Here is a 17,246-nt window from a genome sequence, read left to right on the forward strand (position 1 = left end):
TGTGTGTTTTCCTGTGTTGGGTAAATCTAAATGTTGTTATTAGTAAAGCTTTCACCATGCATTAGATATAACACACAAACTCTGGATCCAAAATGAGCCCCCCCACCCCAGCAGTTATAGATTGCAAAGGGTCCACTAGCCCTTTGGGGTGTGCCAGCATGGGGACATGACAAGGACAGTGCTGCTATCCCCTTAGGAGCATTGAGTGTGTGAGTCCTTGCTCCTCTGACCTTTCTCTAGGAAGGCTCATAGGCAACCTGAGTGTCTCTGGTGTTACTCACCCTTCTGGAGTGTTAACCTACATCAAAGCCCATTCCTACCCTAAAGTTAACTAAAGTTCGGGAGGCACAAAGCCACTCTTGTCTCCTGCCCTGCTGAGGGATTTACCAAGGGATCTAATCCCAGAGTAGTGTCCCTGAATATATGTCTGAAATTTCAAGTAATTTTACATGTTTTTCTTTCTTCAGGGTCATCTGGTTATTTCCACTGATGTTCACTACCAACCAGTGGACAGGGAAGATGAGGACCTCCACAGCCACTCCTGATGTCTTTTTACTTCTAAAGAATAATAAGAGAAAAATGTAGTTTTCCTTCTGTTGGCTTGTAGGGAGTAGATACTATAACATTAGAAGCATGGCTTTTCATCACCATTTTTAGTGTTTTAGTAAAACTTTTTAAGCACTTTTCACAAAGTGAATGTGTTGGTTTTTAGTACAGTGAATGTAGCTAACTGTTATTGATGCTTTGGAAAACTTGTTGCAGCCTGATCTGAAGCAGCAACTGGTTCTTTTCAGTAGAGTTATAGACACCACATTTTGTTAATTTTAGGAACAAGTTCTTGCATTATTCAATTTATCTCCATTAGCATTAGCAAAATTTTGTGTATGGAGTGAGATCTTATTCTTTTAAGCATTTCACAATTTGTCCCTTTGTAACTGCATACCAAGAGTGGGAAGAAATTTATAAAATCCAGTTAATTGCCATATAGTTATAGAATCATATAATCTAGTCCAGACACTGGCTCAAAACAGGACTAATTATATGAGGTTATTGAGCACTGCATCCAGTCAACTCTTGAATGCCTTCAAGGATGGAGATTCCACAGTCTCTCCAGGCAATCTGTTCCACTGTTTAACTCCCTTCAGAATAATTTTTTTTCCTAATATCAAATCAGCATTTCCCATGTTCCAGCTTGTTCTGTGGCCTTTTGTACTTTCACCATACACTTCCAAGATGAGACTGATTCCATTTTCTCTGTAGTCTCTGATCAAAACATTGCAGGCAACAAAATGACCTTTCAAGCCCTCTCTTCTCCAAGCTGAACAGGCCTAATCTCTCAGGCTCTCCTTGTAATTCATGTTCTCAAGCCTCCTTGAGAACCTGCACCTGCTGGTGCAGTCCAGAGGACAAGCCTTGCTAGTAAAAGCAGCCTTTTCCTTCGTCACTAGTCCCCCATCTTACTGAGCAATAAGCCCATCTTCTTCTGCTATAAATGTACTTAGGGAAACCTTTCCTGTTGCACTTTGGCTTTCCTGACTTTATTCCTATATGTGCAAACAAGATCTTTGTGTTCCTTCCAAGTATCTGGTTTCGATTTCCATCTTCTGTATGCTTCCTTTTTTGTGTTTGAGCTCACTCAGGAGCTCCAAGTTCATCCATCGTGGCTTTCTGCCACAATTGCTCAACTGTCTGAACATTGTAGTGGACTATTCCTATGCTCTGAGGCGGCTGCCCTTGAAGATTAGCCAGCTCTTCTGGGCCTCTGCTCTCCAGGGCAATTTCCCACAGATCTTGCCAAGCAGGTCCCTGTAATCTTCTCATCTGAAGTCTATAGTTGTAATTCTGTTCTTTGTCTTGCTGCTCCTCTCAGGATCTGAAAATCCACAGTTTCATGCTCACTGCAGCCAAGGCTGTCCTTGGCTTCTATATCATCCAGCAGTTGCTCCTTGTCTGTGAGTCGCTGTACCTCTTTGAGGGTATCAATCTCCAAATAATTCCATACTTCTAATATTTATAAAATGGAGATGGTAGCTTTATTTTGTTTTATGTCAGTGTCATCAGAGACACTCAACCAGGAGATATTAAGTGTGTGAAAAGAAAAACTAGTCTGCAAATGTCTCACCACAGAAAGTTCAGTTCCAGCTTGGGACAGAAATGTGGCTTCCATAGTTTTAGCTGAATCAGTTTCTTTATCTAGCTGGCTGATACAGTTTTTTAATATAAAAAAGCATCCTGAAACCAAACAGCAGTAAATCACAGAATCTGATTCATTGTATTCTGTAGTAGACTCAAAAGAAATGAAGATTTTTAATTAGTTTGGTGTCCTTCACTGATATCAGGAAATTTGTTCTGCCTATTTGGAGGACAATTCATGAGATACAGGGGAAAAAGAAAACTGAAGCTCTGGTGTCTATCTAATTTCTCTTCCAAAGGGGGACACACTTCAGGACTGACCAAGTACCATGGCTCAATGGACCTTTTCAGGCTAGAGTCATGGCTTAGCACAACACTGTCTCTTAAGCTCTAGTCCTCTGGCTGTTCACAAAGTGATGTAGTAATTTCTCTGAGGACTAAAGAGGATGTCACATAAACCAACAGTTCCCCCTGAATCATCCTATACTTACCTACAGGTCATTATACCATTTTTGATCTGGTGGTGTCTCCTGATTGATAGAACCATGGAAATTATCCATGTTCATTAATTTGCTGCAGAATAGAGAGCATGGAGAAAAGGGAGAATTGGGGAGCAGGGAAAAGGGACCACTGGAGCACTGAACCAGAGGCAGGGGCAGGAAGCATGCAAAACCAGTGTTCTGCAGAGATATACAACAAGTTTGTAGTATTGCCATACTGATAACTTCATTTGGTTTCTTGTGTATTGGGTAAAAAGGGTTGAAACCTATATCCCCTTTATCATACACATCAAAGAAAATTCAGAGGAAGCTGAAATAAAACACTCCTCTTAGAGGCTCTTTGTAACACCTTGAAGGGTGAAAAGTTTGGATGTAGAAGCTATTTACAGTGTATTTGAATGTGCTATCTGAATGTGCCTGTAAGTAGACAGTTGCCTTTTATTCCTATACTTGTAGAAAGAAATGATGGAACTGTTCTGGAAGCCTTAGTGTGTTTTTGTTAACTTTTGCTAAAAGTCTTATCTAAACTGGGTGGTACTCTATTAGAAGAATGTTAGAAGGATATGATGAGGATAAGCTGACATAGTTTTCAGACAATTCAGTTGTTTGTACATCTTGGAGATCTGTGGATGGAAATGATGGAACTTTCCCTTGCTTTATAGGAACTGCAGAACTTGTGCTAAAAGAACTTATAGAGGTTTATGTAACTGATGGTGTGAATGATATTCATCATCAGTTGCCAGAGATATAAATAATGAAATTATTATGCATGTGACTCCCTGCAGTGAATGTTAAATCTGTGTAAATGTGAGTATCTGTTGACTGACTGACTGGTGCCTCTACCTTTTCTATTCATGGATTGCACAATGAAGTGACTCAGATTGTCCAGCAAAGTGCTCCATGCCAGAGGGAATTTGCTTGGTACATGCAAGCTAATTGATTAAATCACCTCCTTGACAAGCCAAGGAGTGCTGGTTAGCTGAAGTACCAGTTAACTGGATAAGTAAGGACAAGAAATAGAAAATATTGACTACAAGGACTTGATACTATATATTTGCACCATAAATACACACTATAGTGTCTGTGTGTATATACATATGCTATAACACAAATCTTATATGGTTTGTGGTTTTCTGTATCCTGAGCAATTTCAGACAGATGGGCCTTGTTTTCCATCTGTTCTTCACAATGATTGCACATTAATTTATTTCTTTCAAAATACAGACCTGGCTATGAGTGTCTGTCCTTTGGAATTACTGGAATTCGAGTGCCTGTCCTTTGGAATTAGTGGAATTCTTACTGGGGTTTCCTCTCAGGTCCATCTGAAAAGCCAGTGCCGAAACAGTCTGCCACAAAGGCAGCATGCCATCCCAAACTCAGCACCCCAGTGCCTGAGCACCTCCATCCAACAGTTCACATTGCCCCCTGCTTATCCCTAAATGAAATTTGATAGATTTAACCTGGGACTATCCCAAAATAGTTTGGGATGTGATTATCAGAGGCCACTCCCTGTGTGATACTGCTGAAGATGGTAGCAATTGGCTGTCATAAAGCTCTCAACTCTTTCCTTTAAAAGACGGGGTTGTGGTGGCAGATGATTCTCCCTGCATTGTCCTCAGTCCTGTGGTCTGGTACAGTAAGAGTCTTCTCTTCAGTCTTCAGAGGAGAGGTACGAAAATAAATGTGTTGTGATTACTCTTTGTTGAGGAGGGGCTTTGTTGGGCAGAGATAGATGTAGCTAAGTCTGGTTAAATGTTGAGATTTTATGATTTGAGAACTATGCCTATGTTAAATACACATTTCCTTCCAGTACTTTGTTTTTGTTCTATACATGGACTGTGTTTCTTTCACCTTTGGATTCCACACATGAAGTGTGTTTCTTTCATCTCTCAATAAAAGTCAGTTAAAATTAAAAAGGAAATACTATCATACTAAAAGGCAAAGGTGTTCTGTGGGGTTGCTTGAACTCATAAAAATTTAAGTCAATGTTATAATTTTGCAGTTTGCTTAAATTGTTATCATAACTGAAAATATTTTAGAGTTTTGAGGTGTATTATTACTTCTGGTAATGAAACAGCAAATAGGCAAAACCAAACATCTGGACCACAGAGTTTGCACAGAGAGTTTCTGGATAAAACTTAACGTATTTATTAACTTGTGGTCTAGGGAATATGAAAACATTGTCTGCTGGCACCAAATCATTTTCTTTTGTTGACTATCGGGAGGGAACATAAGGCACTTCTCAAAATTGTGACTAAGATCTTAATAAGTAGCTCCAAAAGTGGGGGTATCTGTGCCTGTAATTAAGTGAGCTGATCAGGTTTTCCAAAGTGCTAAGATGCAGTGATGTCTGCTGAATCACCAAGAGGCACTGAGAGCATTACATATTTTGTGAAAAAATAGGCTACTTATTTCACTAGCTAGAGGTGGGAGGGGAAATGACAGCCTAAAAATTCAATGTCACGTTGCTTTCGACAGGGTTTGTCTGGATGGATGTATCCCAAGTGCTTTCCCCAGTCTCTGTGGCAGTGAATAGGCTGACTTTTCTCCTCTACCCCATGAACTGTATTTTTGTAACAGTCTGTGCAGAATGGGTCCTCTCTTCCATGTTTGCTGAGCTTTCCACTTTCTTCACTCTAGAGGGAAAGCTGGTGTCTAGGGTGAAGGGGAAGGGAGTACAACCACCAAGTGACATAGCATGAACTTTGCTATCATTATAAATATTTATTAACAGGTCCTGTAAAAAATGAGGAAGATGCTGAAGATTTGCTGTTCTCTCCTTCTCTTAAGTTTGCTCAGTGGGCAATTCAATGCCAACCCTGGACTCAAAGTGAGGATCACCCAGAAGGGCTTGGAGTATGGTATGTGTGATGTTTTCAGGAGCTGCTGGTGGTATTGCACTGAATCCTGATATGAGAGACATAGGACAGTGATGGCAGTGGGAGGAAATGACCTGATCACAGGCTATAAAGGAAAATTTAGGAGTCTGTAAGCTGCTTAACGACATTGGACATCATACTGAGGTTCATCTGACTTCAGATATTGAATCAGTTCAGCTCCTGCCATGACTAGGAGTGAGATCAGAAATAACACTACTGGGTCTCACATGAGATATCTTCTTCCTCCTGACTCTGTGCCCATCCCATCTCCTGAGCCAGAAACACATAACTATAAACTCCCAGGCAGTATCAAAGGCAACTGAACTGATCATTGTTTTCCTGTAGCCAAGGAGGTTGGGCTGGAAATCCTGAAGCAGAATATGGAAAAGGAGCGTTTCCCTGATTTGACTGGCCATGAGAAATTTGGGCTTGGTAATGTCAAATACAACATCTCTGGGTAAGTATTCTCTCCAGGGGCAATTTATGTTTGACTGAAATTTGAATCTTATTGTGTGTTCATTCTGACTCACGAAATAAAAACTTTTCTTTTTCTTATCTCTTCCTTATCTGTCTCACGCTCTAGAATACATGTCACTGCTGTTGAATTACCCAGTGCTTCCATCTCCCTCCTACCTGGGTCTGGGATAAAACTGGTGATAGGAAATGCTTCTCTAACCATCGACATGAACTGGAACATAAGGACCTGGATGTTGTACGTACAGCTAAATGTGTCCTGGGATTTTTCCTTCATATAAAGATAAAAATGCAAAGTTTAGTTTTTCTTGTGACCTCTTCACGGCAAAGGTACTCTTTATCAGCTGGCAGCAGTAACCCAGAAGCACAGACTGATTCTTCTCAACAGGTCTGCTGGTGGGAGACAGCCCCCTCAGTCACGAGCACTGATAAAGAGCCTGTGGCTGAGAAGCACTGCTGTGAATAATATAGGTCTGCTACTCTGGATGAACGCTGTCATTATCCAGCCTGCCAGCTAATGACACATTTAGAAAAAACTGTAGTGTGGTGGGTCACAGTCCAGTATAATAAAACCTCCCTGTGCAGTTACACTGTTAGAAACCTTCTGTTATGCCTCCAGGATATATAGTTCAAAAGCTGATGGAAAATGGATGAGCAAATGGCAATATCCTTAGAGCCATGTCCACACCTTCCCAGTCCCATGCTGTTTCAGAGGAAATAAATCCCTCTTCCCTTCTCCACAACTCACATTACCTATATTGCTAAACTGAGTGAATTACAGAACTGATATGCACTTCTGCTCACAGGGACAGTAGGGTTGGCTGCTTTAAAGGGGAGGGGACCCGGGTGCTGAGGGTGATGGCACAGTAGGAGGGACAGTGCCCTCACTGGCAAGTGCCCAAGGCAGGCAAAGCAGAGCAAGTTAATGGCAGTGACCATGAACAGCCACTGGTCCAGACTGCCAGGCAAGTCCATAATGAAGAGGTGGGGTTTTTTTCAGTATTTTATTTATTTTTACTTTATGCAGCAAAGATAGTGGAAGAAGCACAGTGCACATTTCAAACGTGTTTGTCACTGCAATCTTTTCAACTCCTCGGGATAATACAAGTCCTACATCAATATCCCTTACCAGCTGCCGGACAACTTCTGGTGACATAGATATCAAGCTGAATGGAAAAAGCGGGTAAGTGGAAGAGATCTGTATAAACTCTGGGAGAAAATAAGTGTCAGTGAATAGCATAGAGACAACTTCATGAAACAGGGCACCCAGAATTGCTTTTAGGTATCTATAGACACCACAGGTGAGAACTGGGGACCTGATACAGTGTTAAAATGGCCAACATTGATATTTATCCTTGTATTTGCGCACTACAGAAGATAAAGACAGAATCAAATAATCCCTTGTGCTTCTTCAGCACCCACTTCTTTCAAACTTCTGCTCTAATCTTCAGCTTTAAGTAGAAGTTACATGCTTGTACTGTGTTTCACTCCCCCAGTCACAGTGCTATCAAAATTGAACAGAACCAGACTGCTGTCTGTTAAGCCTCTGGATACATGCAACAATATTTCATTGTTTCCTTGTACTTCTCTCACTGTCTGAATACCACTTTTGTCACCTGGATTTGTTTTGTTTGGTTGGTTTTAATTGTATCAGTTCCTAGTGCAGACACTACTTATTTGTTCTGTGTTTGTACATATATGACGGTGGTACTATGAAGAATTGCTTTTTCATATAGATGAATTAACCCTGGCTAATTCCTGAGATGCTGAAGTTATCTCCTTTTAAATAGTGGCTCTCTTATAGTTTTTACATTTCAGAAAGCTCTCTTGTGTACTAGAATATCACACTCAGAGGACATTAAATTAGTGTTCTACAGAGACAGCTGATCTCCTGTTAATGACCATGGTACTTGACACATGAATTGCTTTCTTCCTTCCCTCTAGCTTCCTGCATAACTTCTTTATCAAGTATCTGAAGAAACCTATTCACAGGAGCTTGGTCACTAATGTAAGCCTTTCACATTGTGTAGGGGAGGGGTGTAAGGAGTGTGACATTCACAAGTGAACTTCATAAAGTGGAGCTAGAAAAATAATCCTGTAATAGACCTATTCAGGTCTGATCAGCACAGGCAACATTTTGCCAGCTGGAAATGCTTCCAGATAAAGTTCATGGCCAAGATACTGACTAGTCCACAGCTAGTTCAACCAGGGCAGCAGTAGGGTCAGAAAATGTAGTTATTTTCCCATTCCAATGCAGAATAAGTCTCTGCCTGTGTACCTACAGGCATCATGGAACATGGGCAATTTTTGTACTTGGCAGACAAAACATATACTGGGTTATGCATAGAGAAATTATAGTACATCAACTGATAGTATGACATATTTAAACTTCATTGTATTAAAGAAGTGAGCAGTCCTGATGAGAACCTGACTAGGGCCACTGAGAGGAGACAGAGCTTGAGATGGCTGTGATTCTGTCCCAGGACAGAGATTTACGGTTGGACTCGATGATATTAAGGGTCTTTTCCAACCTAAGTGAGTCCATGATTCTGAGATGTCTCCTGTGAGACCAATGTGAGATCTGTCTCCTTGTGCTATTAAAGGCTGTAGTTTTGTCACCCCCACCAGGCTGTTTCTGGCAACTTCCCTCTTCTTTGCAGCTCTGACATAGGATATGCTTACATTGCACCAAGCAGAAACCTTGGGGATCCAGTTAGCTGAAGAAAAGCCAGATTAGGTGTTTTGATAAACAAATGTTGCAATGCGTGTCATGTAGCAGAAAGATCTACTAGCACACAGGTAAGAGGTGCTTACATGTCCATGCTAATCAGGCCATAGCTTGAGTGTGCTTTTATTACAGTCATGTCCCAATATCAGAGCTGGGATCCATTTGATAGATGAAGACCTCCAATCGCTGAATGGTGAGTCAGTAGTGATACCTCTTCCTTCTGCTTCTTCTCTGCTGATCAGTGAAATTCTGCAGCTTCCTTAACAGCCACTGGTCAGCAATGCATCCAGAAGTGATATCAGCCCCTCTGCTCTGTCTGCTCCCTTGCTTACAGAAACAGTAAGCAGGGCTACCTGGGCAAGAAATGTATATTTGTAAGAGCCAAGGACTTGGTAGCGATTCTCGACTTGCAAATGCAGCAGTGTGCACTTCTGTTGTTAGAAATGCAACTTAGAGGCCACAGTGTACTGACACTACAGCAATTTTCCCTTCCCTCCCATGCTCCAAGTCCTCCTACACACACAGCAATTTAAAAGCTGAAGCCTGCTCTCCTAGCCTGCCTGAAAATTTAAGTTTTACTTGCCTGTATATCAGACTTGCCAAAGGCAAAAGGAAATTCTTCTTGGCAAAAAAGCTTCTCACTTGAACTATTCTGGATTAGATTTGCAGGCTTTTAAGACACCAGAAGTGTTGATCAGATACCATGTGCAAAACAAAGTACCTAAGCAGATCAGGCACCCTGCTTTCTGGGAAAGTATTGCAAGTTGGAGACACTCTGGATGCTCTTAGAACTGCTTGACAAGAAATCCAAACGCCTCCTCATGCCCTGAATCACTGATGGCCATTTCCTCTTTTTTGTTAGAACAAACTTTTTCACAGTGAGAAAACAATAGACAAACTAAAGCTAGTGCTTTACAGAAGGTTCCAGTAGAAACATCAAGCCTTAGTTCACAATGCATGTTAGGAAGTCCCTGGTTATGTTTTTCCTACTCTCTGGAGCAATGGGGTGTCATTCTCCTTCAGAAACTGACTTAGTTTTAAGTATACATAAAACTCTTTCTGTGTTTTTTGTAATATTCTGCATCTTGCCTTATCTACCACCCTTACAGTTGTAATGCCAATTGATGATTTGGCTGAAGTAGACTACTCCTTAAGTAGCTTGCCAGCAGTATTCCAACCATTCATTGACCTGGACTTAAAGGTAAGTAATTGCCTGTAGTGCTGTTTGCCAGGATTGCTGTATGATCCACTTTCTAAGCTGACCATGATTGCTATTCTGAACACAGAGGCTCAGTATCTAAGACAGACATTTCAAAGCATTATTGCATTTGTTATTGTAATAATTTGTAACAATCTTGTTGTAAAATGAATTATTTAAAAGCCACATCCTTGTTTTTTAATTGCTGTTGAGTTAGTCATAGAAAATAGAGAGCAGTAAAAGTTGACTAAGCAAGTTAGAAGTAAAGAGAAAAGGAAACAAAAAATATTCAACATCATCTTTCTCTTGCTGTTGATTAATGTCTGGGACTTCTTTGTTTAGTCAGTCAGGGGAATATTTCTACACATTGCACTAACTAGTGTGTCTGCTGTCAGATGAGAGAGGAAAAAAAAGAGCAAGACTATAGAACCAAGAAAAGACTATAGGACCAAGACAAGACTATAGGACCAAGAATTCAGCCTCTGGCTTCCTGAATGGGAAGACTGAAGACCCTTGAAAAAACACGGGAGCCCAAGGAGTGCTGCTGACTCTGAAGACCTGGAAGTTTCTTTCAAATTAAGGAAAAAGTCTCCTTATGCACTGAAACTAAAATCTGACTAGTTCCTAATTTTAAAATTACTTCATTGTCATTCTATGTAAGGTGAATTGATTGAGGGTAGTCATCATCATCACTGTATCTAAGATCCTTAATTAGTTTAAGCTGCCTTGCACTAGGTGCTCTACAAAGGGAGAATGAAAAAACAGTCTCGTTACAAGGATCTTATAAATTAAGTATTAAAAAAAGTCAGCAGGTAAATAAGAGAGGTGGAAACACAAAGGAACAAAAAGTTAGTATCTGTATGGTGGACACTGGTGTTGGCACACCAGCTCTGCAGCTGCTGTCAAATTCTTCCAAGTAATGCAGAAACTAGATTTTAGGCAGGAACTTGAGCAGACTAAAGATGTAATGTCATGGCTGTTTACAAGAGCTACTCTCCCACATAAGTTACATGCGGGAAATACATGAAGCAAGTGACTGGTAAATCCAGCAAGTGAGAATTGAATGGGGAGGTCATTTGCTGTGATTCAGCATTTCATAAGCATTTTGATAGTCCTTAAAAGGCAACTGGAAATTTAGAGCTGAATGAGAAAGTAAAGACATACAGAATATATTTGAGATGAAACAGAGACAGGGAACTAATAAAAGGGATAAAAAAAACTTTAACCTCTAAGTGCCTTCATCACTTCAAATCAGTTTTTACCTTTTTGTTTAATCTGTGTGCATTTGGAAGCATTAGATCTGCAAGTCTTGGCTAGTATCATTGGTAATACAGAAGACAACATAGGCATTTTAGTTTTGTCTGACATAACTTTCCTTTCTCTCAAGTCTTCTTTTGTCTGCACAAGTTACCAACTTGCTTCTGGGTAGAGTATGGTGCTGATTTTGACCAAGAAAGACCTCTGGTTTTAGAAATCCATTTTGTAATTGAGACCATTGGATAGCTCTAAGCAGCAGTTCTCAGATTCAAATTCCTGTAGATGGGAGGAAAGGAGAAAGTAAGGCTTCTCAAAAATGAGGACCGCTAGTCATGCTCTTCATGCAATATATGGACCCTTAATTTAGAGGGGTTTTGTTCTGAGGTGGGAGGTTGTCTTCAGGAGGTGATCAGTATCTCAAAAGACAGATCTGTGGTGTCATCTATGAAGGTGTTCCAATGCTGGAACTTGCCTTCGCCACCTGCTTGAAAGCACCAAGCCTTTAGGGTGTACTACAAAGCCTGTGCACTCATTTATACACCAAATGAACAGCCTGGGCAAAGTACAGGAAAGTAGCATTCATTGTCTGCAGTCATATTAAAGTTATATTTTGTCTCCTTTTTTTTATCTCTGACAATAACTTTCAGGGCACAGTCTTCCCAGCTGGAAACTATACTGGCTCTCCCTACGTGGTAGCTCCCTTCACTGTCACAGACCAAAGAGACTCCATGCTCTTCCTGGCCTTCTCTGAGTATTTTTTTCAGACTTCCTCATTTGCTTACTACACTGCAGGGGCCTTCAACATGACCATTGCAGAGGAGGTGAGTAGGACAGAGAGGAGTGGGGTCAGAGTGGCTCAGATAGAACTTTGACCTGCCAGATGTCAGTGTGCAGCCAGATAAAGCTGTTAATTGGTCTGCAGAGTCCTGAGACAGTAGATCATAAATACAAAGGTATTGTTATTCTCTTTTATTTATGCCTTATATAGAGGTCTCAGGCCACAGCCAGGTGTGCCAAGTTCTCCTAAGCAAGCTACAAAACTTTGTTACAAAAAATAAGGTTTTTATAGACCTGAGGCCTAGACTTCTCTGACATGGACAACGGATTGACTTTGGGGAATTTTGCAGCCTCAGTGGCCGTTTTTTGAGGGATCTTTGTAGAATAAAAGTATTACAGGGGCCATGGAAAGAAACCATGTATCAAAGTACAGTAGCTGTGCATGAAGGCTGCCTGACTTGGCTTACCTGACTGCAGGAGGTTTAGTAAGTCCCAAAACCTATAGATTGTAGCCCATATTATAATGACATTAAGCATTTTCTTTCTCAGGAATTATTGTGGCATGTATTATTGGGAATCAGCTTTAAAGTATACTGAGTCTCTTAGGAATATTTCTGAGAGGTACAAAATTAAAGATTTATTGAAATGAGAGTAATAATGCATTTAGAGAAAAGCTGACCATGAAGGTCAAACTCATTTGTTTTCTCTCTTTTATTTTTTCTTCCAGACCTGCAGCTATTTTAATATAAGCACAGAGATATTTGGCAGTATCATCCCTGAGGTGAGTATCATTACTTCCACAAAGTCTTAGTAAACCACCCAGTGTGAGTGTCAAGACACCTCACTACTGGTGTATCCCAAAGGCTGTTAGGGCCAGCAGGGCTCCTGCACTAGAGAAGCTGGCACATATATACCTCATAACAGAAGAGCAGATGGGCCTTGTCACTTCCCACCCCCATGATGAGTTGAATGACTTGCACTGTTACCAAACATAATCTTGGCCCATAACCTTGCACATCAGTCTTTACTCTGGGCACCGTGCCCAAGCCACAGCTGTTCCCACCTAAAACTGTCTCTATGCAGGGAAAAGCTTTCAGTCATAAGTCCTGCTTTGAGAGAATTCTGAAAGGGCCTCAGCTCAGAAAGAACACCTTCCTCCTGTCCAAACCTGCATAATTGTCTTTGCTTCACTGCTTTGCTGTGACTGACTAGCAGAAAGACCATGTGCAGGAAATCCAGCTAACAGATGAGGAGAAAACATTACATCCTATGGAACAGACAAGGCAGATGCACAGGATTTCCATCTATTTTAGGTGGAGGAGATGAAGATAACATGACAGAGAATATGAGTATGCATGGCTTCCATCAGCCTTCTCAAACAGAATGAGAAACCAAAAATGAGCATAAGAACCCCTAGGCTAAGAATGCCAAGGTTGGATGAAATCAGACTAATGGTTCAAAGAACTTCACATTCTTGTTTGCTTCTCAGATGTTATTAAGTTCCTTCCTCAGAAATATAAAATTCTCCAAGGGCAGTCATCATATGGTCTTCATAAAATGCCATGAGCATTGATGCTAATATTCCACTCCTGTTTTGATTAATGAACTTGGTGAGGCTATTCACTCTCCAGGCAATGGAGTGAGGATCCTAAGAGAACAGTCCAGAGGAGGAACCAGAGGAGGAATCTCTCTCGGGAGATGGGTGAATTTCAAAGTGAATGACTCCTTAGCTCTTTTGTTGTGTGACTTTAAATGTCACATTTGTGGTCCATTTCTCTCTTCTGTTCACAAATCAATATTTAATTTCTCTCAAAGTGATATAGAAAAATCTGTATTCCTCAAGTGGAAGGAAGTTTGCACTGCATTCCTATGTGGCCAAGATTGTTAATTTATCTCCGCAGAAAACCTGTACTTCCTGCTTGCCTGAACAAACCTTGTGTTAGCAGCTATCCTTAATCTCATCTTAAGGAACTACTTCAAAATGATTGCTTCAAGAATGAGACAATGCAGTATTCTGTTCTACAAGAAGTGTTTTTCTGTATTTTTTCTTTTTTTGTCCTGCAATCTTACAGGTCGCCAAATACTCAGTTACACCCTATCCAGTAATGTTGAAGCTAATGGCTACTGAAATACCCGTCATCAGCTTAGAGCAGGATTCCTTCACAGTAGAGATTCGGGGCTCCATGGAGGTGTTGGCTGTTCTGCCAGACTCAACCACCCAGTCGCTGTTCACAATGAACGTAGTAAGTACAAAGAACAAGGTGACATTTAACTCAGGGTTAAATATGTTTGTTCCTTCCTTCTGTTAAAACTTGCCAAATTTCTAGTACTTAAACATGCAAATTCCCCTTAGTCACAGGTGGTGACTGTGTGACCTCGCTTAACTTCTGTGGCAGAGAACATTTTCCTATAGATGGACAAAAATCAAAACTCTCTGATTAACCAAGGTTTTGTTCTCTGGAATGACAGTTCTGTGAGTATGAGTCATGCCTCTTGGCAACTTGTTCATGTCTTTGATTAAGGAAAGCTCATTACCCACATTTCAACTCTTGTCGTGCCATTCAGATAAACAGACATTTATTGGGTGCAGCCTTGCATTTACCTAAAACAGCTTCCATACCTAAGTGGTATGGATGGTATTTATGTATTTGTGACTAATTCACAGCAAGGGTCCTGGGTTTTTTATGTCTGGTAACCCATGGTTTCTTTATTCTGCAGGCAGCCAACAGCAGCATTTCTCTGAATGTATTTGATCAGAAATTGATGGGCTCACTATGTTTGAACAGGTAATTCAACCTGTGATGGAAAGAACTTCCAGGCCTTTGGAAAACACTGTTAGCAATCCCAACATTAGCTGTTTAGGCATATGATCAGATGAGTATGTTTCCCTGGTAAATTCATCTGCATTAGATTCTCTAATTCTAGCTGCATTTATACAGTTTAGAGGAGGCAGGAAGCTTCTCTGTGACAACTGCCATGTCCCAAGGGACTGCTCACCAGCTGTGGATTGCTGCAGGGGTGTGGTCTCACTGGACTTCTCTGCTTTTTACATCTACTCTCCCCTCTGAGCTAGATAAATGAAGCGTGCAGGGCAGTTATGTTGACCACAAGTCTCAGTTTCCCTCACCATTTTCCAGCTGGCAAGATGTCACTGCTTTCTAGACCACCTGTGCTACTAAAGAACTTCAGAGCAGTCCAGGACACAGCAAAGAAATTGGGCCCCTGCAGGTCTCCTATGCCAATATTCTTAGAGCAGAGATTCACCAAATGAAGTCCTGCAACTTCCAAGGGTCAGAAAGCTGGAGACCAGAGGCTTGGACATTTAGACATCTAGCATGTCACACTTTATAGAGAGAAGCTCTGTATACCAGGACCTCACAGCTGGGAATTAGGACCCCAATTTCATAAAAGTCCCTTGGGAAGACAGTTATAGGGTTAAGAATATGCGGAGTTCGTAAGGGCAGAGAGATATTACGAGTTTAAGGAGGACAGCGCTGTTAGCAGTTTTTGCAGCAATTTTCAAAGACAAAAATCTAGAGTGTGCTGGAAGCTGGCCTTGAGATCTGGGGTGCCGATGCTGTGGAAATTCTGAAATCTTGTGTTGGATACAAGAGTAACATACAGAATAAATATTTCAATTTGGAAACAGAGACATTCAGCAACAAAGTCAGCAGCAGCAGTACCATATGATGAACACATTTTTTCTCCCCACCCTGGTAAGACTCACATCAAAGCATTATGCAAATGTACCAAAATCCTTGCAAAATACCTGACATCCCACAAATCCTTGGCTAAATCAATTGTCAGTAGGATTTCCAAAACACAGCACAGAAGGAGAAGCACACTCACATTGCTGGCTACAGCCCTTCTAGCACACTTTTGCATAGATGCTCACCAATGCCCTAAGAAGAGCACATCTTTCTCTATGCAACAGTATGCATTGTGTGAAATTGCTTCAAAAATCTCTTTACAGATGCTTTTGAGGCCTGGAGCTCTACAGCAATGAGTGTACATGAATAGAATAACTGTGTTTATCCTTTCTTAGTGACTCATCTTGTTTCACTTCTTTCCCTCAGGCTCCAGTTCTCCCTAGCCCACTCCAATGTTGGCTTTTTTGAGGTGAGTGGGTAGTTGAAGCTTATAGGAAATGTAAACCAAGAATATCAGTCATATGAAGGCTAAAGAGTAAGCAGCTACATTTTATCTGTATTTCTAAATTATTTGGCTTCATTCTCAGATGGCTCTTTTCCTGTCTTCTGGCAGCCACCTCTCTGCTGTGGACTTAGAAGTATATTCTTTGGGACAAGTTAGTGCTCTGCAAATGAGACATGCTGTAGTTCCCCAAACTGCAGAAAGCAGAGATCTCTCGAATCACCACGGTGAAACACAGAGCGGTAATCTAAGCTTTGGCAGCAGAGCAGTGTGCCATCTAATGGTCACATGGATGGCTGAGGCACAGGCACTCCATGTGCTGCAGTGGTGCTCATCACAGATGCTCGGGATTACAATAGGGAGGGGGAGCCAAGATACTTATCTCAGATGCCTGAAATAGTGCAGTTGTAGCTTGGCAGGGGAAAACTCTGCCTCCGCAGAGAGTCGTTTTATTCCCAGTATAATCAATCAGTTCCGAGTAGCTGAGGAGAAAGGATTAAAACTGTTCTGGTCCTGCTTTGCTATTGGTGATAAATTATCTCACAAATAAAGGAAATAGACTGTTTTAAACGAAAACGTTGGCTAAGCATGTTGAAATCCATTTGCATTTTGCATCTCACTTCCTTTGCATCATTCCAAAGCCTTAAGATCCAAAGTTCACTTGAGTTTATGACTCTTTGAGGCCAAAAGAGATGAAAGTTAAACATGAGTCTACTAACTCCACCCAGGATTAGGGCACGACAGTTCTACCATCATCAGGAAGTGATGGCTAATTCAGTTTTCTTGTCTGTGGCAGATCTCGCTTCTGGACAACATCCTGTCTTACATTTTACAGACTGAAGTAATTCCATCAGCTAACGGTAAGGATGTATATCAAAGCAGCAGCTAAAAAACTTCCAGCAGAGTGGGTGATTCTAGGAACTCCTACTGACTTCCTCTTAAGTTTCCAGTTCCCGTTAGAGAGGAAAATGATCGTCATCCAGTAAGCAGTGGAAGGGGGAGATTGATCTCCAGGGATCTAGGTGCGCCCTCTCACGGCCACTATTCTGCAAAAAGAGCAGAAATTACTTGGGAACTCATAATTCATCTGCCTTCACCTCAGTCTAGGTGGCCCTGATGCATGAGGGAGAAGCATGTCTCTCTCATCT

At 41.2% G+C, this 17,246-nt stretch overlaps 2 protein-coding genes across 9 annotated transcripts in view; both read left to right on the forward strand.

Moving 5' to 3' along the window:
* The window catches only part of LOC108501515 (BPI fold-containing family C protein-like), a 30,948-nt gene extending 25,856 nt beyond the window's left edge, over positions 1-5,092 (forward strand). For 5 of the 6 annotated variants that reach the window (XM_017823480.1, XM_017823481.1, XM_017823482.1 and 2 more), the window contains one exon: positions 468-590. In XM_017823480.1, the coding sequence (XP_017678969.1) occupies positions 468-545 (78 nt within the window). In that variant the 3' untranslated portion in view covers positions 546-590. Of the gene's footprint in view, positions 1-467; positions 591-4,209 lie in introns of those variants that run through there. The other variant, XM_017823479.1, reaches the window with a different exon arrangement.
* Positions 4,205-17,246, forward strand: part of LOC108501516 (BPI fold-containing family C protein-like) — a 16,433-nt gene continuing 3,391 nt past the window's right edge. Inside the window, exons 1-14 of one of the 3 annotated variants that reach the window (XM_017823486.1) lie at positions 4,205-4,302; positions 5,424-5,494; positions 5,858-5,969; positions 6,096-6,224; positions 7,014-7,169; positions 7,931-7,994; positions 8,847-8,907; positions 9,824-9,915; positions 11,817-11,990; positions 12,674-12,727; positions 14,019-14,189; positions 14,665-14,732; positions 16,023-16,065; positions 16,895-16,958. In XM_017823486.1, coding sequence (XP_017678975.1) covers positions 5,893-5,969; positions 6,096-6,224; positions 7,014-7,169; positions 7,931-7,994; positions 8,847-8,907; positions 9,824-9,915; positions 11,817-11,990; positions 12,674-12,727; positions 14,019-14,189; positions 14,665-14,732; positions 16,023-16,065; positions 16,895-16,958 — 1,153 coding nt within the window. In that variant the 5' untranslated portion in view covers positions 4,205-4,302; positions 5,424-5,494; positions 5,858-5,892. Of the gene's footprint in view, positions 4,303-5,367; positions 5,495-5,857; positions 5,970-6,095; positions 6,225-7,013; positions 7,170-7,930; positions 7,995-8,846; positions 8,908-9,823; positions 9,916-11,816; positions 11,991-12,673; positions 12,728-14,018; positions 14,190-14,664; positions 14,733-16,022; positions 16,341-16,894; positions 16,959-17,246 lie in introns of all 3 variants that reach the window. The other 2 variants (XR_001876197.1, XM_017823485.1) reach the window with 2 other exon arrangements.

The sequence above is a fragment of the Lepidothrix coronata genome, unplaced genomic scaffold (assembly GCF_001604755.1).
Source record: "Lepidothrix coronata isolate B3197 unplaced genomic scaffold, Lepidothrix_coronata-1.0 Scaffold102, whole genome shotgun sequence".
NCBI lineage: Eukaryota > Metazoa > Chordata > Aves > Passeriformes > Pipridae > Lepidothrix > Lepidothrix coronata.